Source organism: Glycine max, chromosome 17 (assembly GCF_000004515.6).
Source record: "Glycine max cultivar Williams 82 chromosome 17, Glycine_max_v4.0, whole genome shotgun sequence".
NCBI lineage: Eukaryota > Viridiplantae > Streptophyta > Magnoliopsida > Fabales > Fabaceae > Glycine > Glycine max.
Window position 1 is genome coordinate 34,874,230 of NC_038253.2, and position 9,896 is coordinate 34,884,125.

Here is a 9,896-nt window from a genome sequence, read left to right on the forward strand (position 1 = left end):
CTATTTGAGTCGCTTTGATCTGTTTCCCAATGGTAGTATGGCAGAAAACTGACAGGGTCATGCTCCACTTTGGACTTTGTCAAGACATACCAAATCCACCACATAATTTTGATAAAATCCATCATACTAACATAAGAGGACATCATGACACAAATTGGGCAGAGAAACTTCAACAGTGGATTGTAATTTGGAAGGAAAGATGCAAATATGTGTTAATTGACCAACCTATTCTAAGAAATATTAAACATGAGTCACTACATGAATTGGTTCCGAGCAAATTCATAAATTTTCCTAACACAGTTTGCAACTCATCCAAACGTTGCCCCCACATCTAGCTCAGCTCCAGACATAGAAATTGAACAACATCCTTGACAACATAGCCCACTAATCGTTGCCAGGATGCATGATGAAGGACTACAACCACATCCTTAATCATATGAATTCACAGCACAACCTCATAATCATCAAGAAGATTATGGGTACAATTCGTAGTTCTTCGGTGCTAATGGAGAAGACTTTATGACGAACCTCATAGGTATAGATCTTTGAACACTAGAGTCTGCTTATGCATATATGCAGAGTATGCTCATACCATCGTTTGCATTCTTGCACCAAAGTATTGTCAGTTGTTGTTCCACTAATGACTTCGTCCAAGAAGAGCAATCTGTTGTTCCTGATGAACAACTTAAACCATAATAGCATGAACGAGTACGTTGACAACCGATGAGAAACAGACAAACCCCCCATATGTGAAACTGGTGAACACAGACGACATCAATTGCCATAGTTAATTATGTCATATTATGGTGATTGTTAGTTTGTCCTTGTTAATTGAATGAACACTGAATAATGCACTAATTGACTAAACATTGCATTTTTCTAATACGAATTGACTAGACATTCTTTTCTTCGAGACGATTTGACCCCATGTTGTTTTTTCCCATACGATTTGACCTCACATTGCTTGTTTCAAGACGATGTGATTGAACAATGCTATCTATGAGACAGTTTGACTGAATACTATTTTTTTAATTGCGTAAAATAAATGTAATTAATTAAGACTCAATCTAAACTAATTATATTATAATGTGATCTCAACCATTGGTATGAATTATGGGAGAACACTTGATCACCTAATATATATAGTAGTAGGGATTAGATGCAACTCAACACCTTTTTCTAGTATTCACCCTATTGCTTAAAACATGGAGAGTGTATCCGCTCTTATGTATTACAATGGTGACATGATTCTATCATATGAAGGGATAGTGTTTGAATTCCCTAGTGATCCTAAAGTCATCACAACTAGTGAGAACATGTTACTTGCTGCCTTAAGGAAAAAAATGATGTTAATGGAGGTTCTAGAATTTTAATAAATATTTTTACCGTCAACCAATCTACATAGATGATGGTTGTGTTGAATACGATTGTATGAAGCTCAAATGCAACGATGATGTGGGAAAAATGTTTTTCATGTATTCAAAATTTAGTACCGAAGGTTTGATTGAGTTGAATGCAACTTTTGGGCATTCTCCAAATAAAATCCTTGTCTTACTACACAAACCAAGGAAACCAAGAAAGATTGATGAGGTAATTTCTTTGATGCGTGATGAATCTATGTAGTCATTGCGCAAACTACTTGTTGTTACTTTTTTAGAATAAACTTGCAATTCATTATTGAAATTCTATTGTTACTTTTTTTTTAAGATTCTCTACTTTAATCATGTTAGTCCAAGAGGATGATGATGTTTACCTAAACTTTTTTTTATTCCTCAATCATGCAAAATAATACTACATCCACAATTTTTTAAAAATTGATGGAACCTTGATTTGTGGATCCGCATCAACAAACTGAGGAACCTATTTGAGACTCTAAAATAGCAGAATTAGAAAAGGAGATGGAAAGAATAACGTCACAATCTTGGGAGATCGATAAGTTGAGGATGATTCACCACAAAGAATAAATTTTTTTGATAAGAATCTAAGGTTTCACACAAAAACCAAGAGAGTCACTCTCTTAACTATGTCTAATATGAAATTTCATAAAAAACTGTCAATAAAGTATTTAAGGAGTTTATTTATAACTTCTATTAATAATCCTAAATGAGGCCCAAGGCCTAATAACTAAACTAATAATTAAAAAACTTAAAAAGAACAATAAAAAAGGTAACAACCCATTACAAGTTCAAAAATAGGCCCAAAAATATAATTAAAAACTAAAATAAATCTTATTCTAAAAGTTGGCTAAAATAAATGAACTTAACTTCTTTTTGTCTTTCCTCCATTAGAGAATTTAGTCTCTTGCTAAACTCTTTTTGAAATCTCTTAGTGACTGGTCCATTCATGTTGAGTCCACTTAAGCCAAACTCTTTCTCCTTGGATAGTTCTCTATCAAAAATGAAAATAAATTGAAAAGAGAATTAAAACTATTAATACTATAAAAAGGTTTCCTTTTTCTTTTCATTACCATTTTCTTAAAATAATATTTTAACCTTTTATAAAAAAATTAAAATTTATTTGTTTATTAATCTAAGTAACCTATTTTAGATAAACTTGATTTCATTTAAGGATTAATTATTTTTTAAAATATTATTCTAGATAAATTATATTTAAGTACTCATAGTTTTTCATCAATCATTAATGCATACTATTAAAATTGAACATGTTTTGTTTATTTAATTTGTTTAATTCAACTATGTCTCGTTGTCCTTGTTTATTAAATTTTAGATTTGATGACTTTTCACAAAAATTTCTAAGATCCAATAAAGTTAGGTGTTTTGGAAATCAAGTATGAATTATAAGGACATACACTATTTTAATCATATTTTGTATTTAGTAATCTAATAGTAGTATTCTCTTAATCTTTTATAAAAATATATACATTTTTCTTAAAAAATTTATTTAATAAGAAACAAAATTAATATAAATATGATATAAGAAAATTTAAAATGGTTTTTTTTTTCATTGATTGTGTTTGCTTCTTTATAAAGAGTTATTTAATAGGTAAGATATTATACTACTTTTTTTAATTTACATTTTTCCTAAAAATGCTTATCCATAGTCCATGCAAGTAATAATTTTAATATACATTTTTGTATTTTATGAGTATTTAGATATTTATAGAGTTTTTTTTCTTAAACATTAGCTAAGCAAAAATATTTTTCATATGATAGTTATAAATCATAACACAGAAAATATTTAACTAAATTTAAATACGATATAAATCATATGATAATCAATACAATATTTTTTCTAGCTATGTTGAGCTTCATTTAATGATTAATTATTTTTAAAAAAAATACTATTTTAGATTAAAAAATTTATAAATTAATATATATATATATATATATATAAAAATTAGTAAAATAAAAAAATTAAAACCAAAAAACCAGTTAAATTATTTAAAAAAAAAAACAGTCTTTTGAAAAAAAAAAGGTCATGTTATGAAATTGGTTCTCGGGAACCATTTTATAACAAGTTCTAAAAAAAGGACGTTTAAAAATCGGTTTCTGAGGAATCAATTTATTAAGTATTGTAAAAATATCGATTTGTACGGTAAAATATATTATTGGTGTAAATATTTTTTGAATTATATTATTTGGGTAAAAAACTCTTATTTGGGATGATTATTTGACCTTATGCTCAACACACAAGCCATTAACAAGTATCACATAATAGAGAAAAAAAATCACCTTTTGAGGATGAAAATCAAATAGTTTTTTTATATAAAAACTAAAATCAAAACTCACTAATTTTTTTTATAAGGATAAAAAATATATTTAAACTAATTTTTAGTTATTAGTTTTTAATTAATAACTACTATTATCATAGCTTATCCTCTTACTATGTCCCGGATTTCGGAGGAGCAAAATCAAAATCCTTTTGGCACCAATCATCTTTTTTTGGCACCAACCATCTTTTTTTGATGTTTTTGACTTTGCTTTAGTGCAGGCATTTTCAGTTTACATAAGTGAACGAAAACGACAAAAGCACCGTGTGACACACGTGCTCAGAATTCGCGTCCTCGTGCCACTCCCACACCCTTGATTAGTTGTTTTTTAACTGTGTTCTAGGTGTTGTTGGCTCAACCTCAAACATAGTTTGAAGCCGCACACATCAACCTCAAAGTCCTTAATAACACAACACAACACAACACTACATAATAATAGTAGTTTCTTACAATTACTTGCATACAAAATTTGTTCTGGTAACACTTTTCTCTCACACAGAACATGTTTGTCCTAGAAAATGGTGTGAAGAACAAGGGGGAAGACCCAAGGCTTCAAGCAATCTCTCAAGCCATCAGAGTGGTGCCTCACTTTCCCAAACAAGGTTTTAATTTCATCATACTATAATACTAATAATAATATTGATGAATGAATGATGATGCTTACTTATCAGTAGTAGTATTTTTTGTTTCATTTTTTTATATTATGTTGTTATTATAAAATTAAATGAACCACAGGAATAATGTTTCAAGACATAACAACATTGTTGTTGGATCACAACGCGTTTAAAGACGCGGTTGACATTTTTGTTGATCGTTACAGAGACATGGATATTTCTGTTGTTGCCGGTAAGTTGCTATATTTTTCTCTAACTTCCTCTGCATGTACGACCCTTTTAGAAGTTAGAATCATATTTAATTCTCTTAACATTTTAGTTTTTTTTTTTTATATATTGAAACATGAGTGGATGTTAGTACTACTGTGCTATGAACTTTTTTACTAGAAAGATGAAGCAAAATTTTGTGGGAAATTGATGTTCTGCATCAGCCATGTTCTTCTATTTTAATTTTCAAAGGGTTTGTTTTTGGCCTTTTTTTTTAACTCAACTGATATATCAAATATTCTTAGTTTCTGAATTCTCACTCGTATGTGATAACTGTATATATGTTGAAACTTGTAAGGGGAATGAATTTTTTTTCCCCTTCTTCCTTTAAACCTTATGTAGGGTAAGAACTGAGAGTAACTTTCTTCAGGTAAAACTTGAGAGGTACCCTTTAGTAACACTTAAAACAAACTCAGACGAGGTAGCAAGGTTTGAAAAATCAGTCTGCGACCACAATTTTGGCTGTAACGCCAAGGTTTTTGGGGTCTTCATGACATGGCTGCAATTAATTGTGACTGCGTCAACGTATTTGTTTGTAATTTCCCATAATATCAAGAATTGCAATGATCACGATTTAAAACCTTGCATGATAAGTCATTTTTAACTTTTTAAGCAAAAGATGCATCCATTGAATCTATGAGTTTTATACCTTTCATGATATGACACTGAATTTAACCATTCAGATAGCACTACTAAATTATGTTAAGATTGTGTTTTGGCAAATCAATTTGCACTTGCATTTGCATCCCTGTGAAGATGTTCAATATCTTAATAGTGAATAGTGATGACCCTCCTCACTTAGAAGCTAGTAGATGTTGGCTTTTATTGGTTTAGATGCTAATGTAATTGGGTTGGTTTATATGAAGGAGTTGAAGCCAGGGGATTCATTTTTGGTTCCTCAATTGCGTTAGGCATTGGTGCAAAGTTTGCTCCTTTATGCAAACCTGGAAAGCTACCAGGTATATCTGTGTTGTGTTGAATTAATGGAACACTATTATATCTTAATCTGTTTTAAGTTAAAACTTGAATGTACCAAACTTTGGCCAAAAGAAAAGAAGCATAATGAAGATCATTTTCAGTTGAATGGAAAGGTCTATTCTGCGCGGAAAGGCCTTGTCATAGTCATATACTTTGGTTGTTCATTATTTATTTAGGTGCTGTTTTACGATTAGTGTTTGTGGGTTACTAGTTCTTCCAAACTCAATTGATTCCAAATTTTACATGTTTTGTTCAGAGAGGAAGTACCTAAATAAATTCCCAAGTGTCATAGATGTAATTAATCATCCTTTTAATTTGAATAGATGTTTGTGGCTGCACTGTTGCTTAGCTGGACTTTTTAATGGTGTTCTTGATCTTCATTGAGCAATCTTATCAACATATCTACTATTTGATACATCAGAAATTCAGAATTTTCTAAATTCTAATCTAACTTAGCCATGCTTTCATTCTACCTATGAAAACAGGATATAAAATGAAGTTACTTGCTTTGAAATAGTTTATTTTCTGCTCATTTATGGTAAATATTTGATCATGTAAGTAGAAAGTAACTCTGGAATCCTATAGCTATTCACATAAATGCATAAAAAAAGAGCCTAGGCTCCTTTAGCTGTGTCTATCAGTTTAAACTAGTGGTTCCAGTGCATTAATTTGGTCTTCACATTCATGCCTAAACTTTGACTTGCTTCATGTTCAGGTGAAGTAATTTCAGAAAAATATGTTCTAGAATATGGAACTGATTGCTTGGAGATGCATGTTGGTGCTGTCCAACAAAATGAACGGGTCATAATTATCGATGATTTGGTGGCTACAGGTGGAACTATGTCAGCAGCAATTAGACTTCTAGGTGATCTGCACATGCAGGCTTTATTGTTGAGATAACTGTTTTGTTCTATATTCCTTTTTCCAGAAAAATTCTCTTCTAAAGTGAATTTGTTTCTGTGGTGAGCAAGGAAAGATGTATTCTGCCTTAATTTCTTGAGTTAAGATCATGATGTACTTTAAATAAAGGGTTGTTTTCTTTTTAATTGTCTGATTTTTTTTTTTTTGTTTCTATGTATATGTCGCTTTCAAAGTTCAAAGTTCCATTGATTACTTTTTTTTGTCAATTATACTCTTACTGTTTACTTAATCCTTAATTAATTTACAGATGCATTTATTCTAGAGTAGAGATGAAAATGGATATATAGGAAACTTCACAACTATTTTACAAGAATAAAAAAAAATATTGCATTTTTTGTTTTCTACATAGAAACTTTAAAAGACAGGTAAAAAAGAACAGAGGAAGTACATGCTTGCTCACTTTAAAAGAGTCTTCTCTGTTTTTTCTTGGTTCTTTTAATTCACTCATTTTTTTGTGTGTGAATATTGTCCCTAAAATGCTTTAAGGTTCTTTTCAACTTATTTTGTAGAACGTGCTGATGCTGAAGTAGTGGAGTGTGCTTGTGTGATTGGTCTGTCTGATCTTAAGGTAATGGCTTAATTAACTTATTGCTTTTTGCTAGCTAACCTTAAGAAAATTCCATCATGTTATTGGCAGACTGGAAGTCCAAGTTCTTTACCTAAATAATAAAACAGATAAAAGTGAAAACCACACTTTCTTATTTTAGTTTGTAAAAAATAAATGTTTTTGGTAAATTTAGTTAAAATGAACCGATAATGTTAGCTCAAGCTAATTTTGCTCTATCGCTTGAAACTATATAATAAATATCCAATGGTATGTGTCATAGTTGCTATATGCAAATTTCTGTTTCAAAATTTTGAAGCTTCCCTACAAGGATTTTGCAGGAGCAAGTTTGCGATGATGTTCCATGTTGTAATTTCTTTTGGATGATATCACAGGAAGGGAGCAATGTTCTCTAACATTATTTTCGATTTTCTTTTTTCAAATCAAGGAAAAAAAAACATAAACCATAGCCTGCTTTCAGGTACGCTGCAAGCTTAATGGAAAGCCACTTTATATCCTTGTGGAGCCACGCCAAGTAGAAAATGGTTTTTGAGGTGGAAATTCAAATTGTACACTGCACAAAAAGAAATGGTTGCATATGAATGACCCTTTGGAGAACTCTACAATTGCATATTGTTTGGAGTCTCACAATGACAACACTGAAGATTTCAAACATCCTTTACCCAATGGAGGCACCATTTTGCTAATTTAGAGACATTTTAATATCGTGTGTGAGTGTATATATATTTATATGTTTATAATCCTCGAGTCCTAATGACACCTTTATTCTTTATGGAACTTGGTTGTTTTTGACCCCTTTTATATATATGTTTAGGAGTTAGGACTAATATATAAGCGCCTTACTTCAAGATTGTGCTTCTTTCTGGGCTGTTGTTTTCCATGAGTCTCCATAAGATAATTATGTTCGACATACTAAAAAAAATTAAAATTAAAATCGAAGTGTAGGAGGTGTGGACCCACATAATTTTTCCTCTCTCCCTTGACCAAATACACCATAAAAGAGATCCAACAATTAATTATTGGCTTATATATATATATATATATATATATATATATATATTCTATATTTGGGTTGATTTTTTTATCTTTAAAATTGAAAATATTGGCTTTAGTCTCTAGTCGTTGATGTTGTTAGAGGTGTTACTGACATGGTTAATGGCGTTCACGTAAGCATATGTCACATGTAATTAGTTAAATGACACGAATTTTTTCTTAATTTTTTTGGCTTAAATATTTTTTTGGTTTCTCAAATATAAAAGTGATTTTTTTCTGAAATTTAAGTGATTTTTTCAGTCCCTCAAATTTAAAATTGATTGTTAATTTACTAATTTTAAAATAATTCATTTTAGTCCTCAAAGTTGACTTTGTTAAAAAAATTAAGTGTTATGACTAACAGTTTTTTTTAATTCTAAAAATATGATTTATAACAAACTATTTCTTGTTTTCAGTTCTAATTGCAAAACTAAATTTTTGTTCTAATTTTTGAAAATAGGAAATAATTTAAAAGTAATGTAATAGTTTTGTAATTAAAAGTGAAAACAAGAAATGAAAGTAGAAAATATTTTCTCAAAATAAACAGGTCTTAATTTTTATAACTTAGTGATGAAACTTTTTCCAGACATGTTGCAAGTGATTCTGGATAACAATTAGCAACCTGTTTATACTTTTAGACTTGTTTTCCGTTCATTTTAAATGATGATAAGTTCTCTCTCCACAAAACTAAAAGAAATACGAATTAACAAAAGGATTTTGTAAAGAAATCCACCAAAAACAATGTATGCCTGAAACATGGAAAGATAACAAGCAGGGGAGAAAAATGAAAGACTTTGAGGAGGCAATAATCTCGGAAAGAAAGAAAAAAGTGAAGGCAAAGAAAGGTCATTTTCCTTCAATGATGAGTGGAGTTCCTTTCAGTATTTGACATATATATAAAGTTAATAAAAAGAATGTGGGGGCTCATATATGGCTGCAATAATTCACCAAAAAAAATATATGACTGCAATGTATTATACCCTTAGATAAAACTGAAATGGAAATACACATGGGGTACTAGGGTTAGAAACACTTCAGTGAGTTTCTGTAAATAAAAAATTCAGAACTTATAAGAGCAATTTACATTTTCAGTTCACATATTGTAGAAATTAGTATCGTGCCATGCAAAGCTTGAGAGAGAGAAAGAAGCTGTAGTAAACTTACGTAAATGACCAAAAGCATTGCTCACTTTATTACTGCATTTATGGTGCATTTATATTGTTGCAGAGGAGAGAGAAAAGCTTTAGGTAGTTTTATCAGTTATAACATAAGCCAATTCTTAACAGCTTTTCTTATTTTCTAACTATCTAACAAACTTACAACTAAAATTCTAACTGCTAAGAGCCCCCCGCAAGCTGGGAATGGATGTTCATCATTCCCAGCTTGGTATAGAGACTTTGAAACGAAGCAGGAGGGAGAGGTTTGGTGAATATGTCGGCGAGTTGCATCGAGGATGAGATAGGAAGTAGTTTCAGCAAGCCTTGATTGACCTTGTCTCTTACAATGTGGCAATCGATCTCGATGTGTTTGGTACGCTCGTGAAAGACTGGATTTGAGGCTATTTGAATGGCGGATTGGTTGTCACAGTACAGTGCTGCAGGTTGAGATAGCTGAACTCGAAAATCTCGAAGAAGAAAGCTGAGCCACTGCAGTTCACAAGTGGTGGAGGCCAATGCTCTATATTCCGCTTCAGAGGAGCTTCGAGAAACCGTGGTTTGCTTCTTTGATCTCCAAGATATAAGAGAATCTCCTAAGTAGATGGAGAACCCAGTAACGGAACGGCGAGTAT

At 31.0% G+C, this 9,896-nt stretch overlaps 1 protein-coding gene across 2 annotated transcripts; it reads left to right on the forward strand.

Annotated features, from left to right (window-relative positions):
• Window positions 1-4,098: 4,098 nt before the first annotated feature.
• On the forward strand, window positions 4,099-7,923 carry LOC100775389 (adenine phosphoribosyltransferase 5). 2 transcript variants are annotated; one of them, XM_041010972.1, is made up of 6 exons: window positions 4,099-4,332; window positions 4,466-4,576; window positions 5,478-5,570; window positions 6,305-6,454; window positions 7,020-7,078; window positions 7,396-7,923. In XM_041010972.1, exons 1-6 carry the CDS (start codon window positions 4,233-4,235, stop codon window positions 7,468-7,470), a joined length of 588 nt encoding a protein of 195 aa, XP_040866906.1. In that variant the 5' UTR covers window positions 4,099-4,232; the 3' UTR covers window positions 7,471-7,923. The 2 variants fall into 2 exon arrangements, with proteins under 2 accessions (XP_040866906.1, XP_003550183.1); XM_003550135.5 differs by having other exon boundaries at window positions 7,536-7,923.
• Window positions 7,924-9,896: the final 1,973 nt, after the last annotated feature.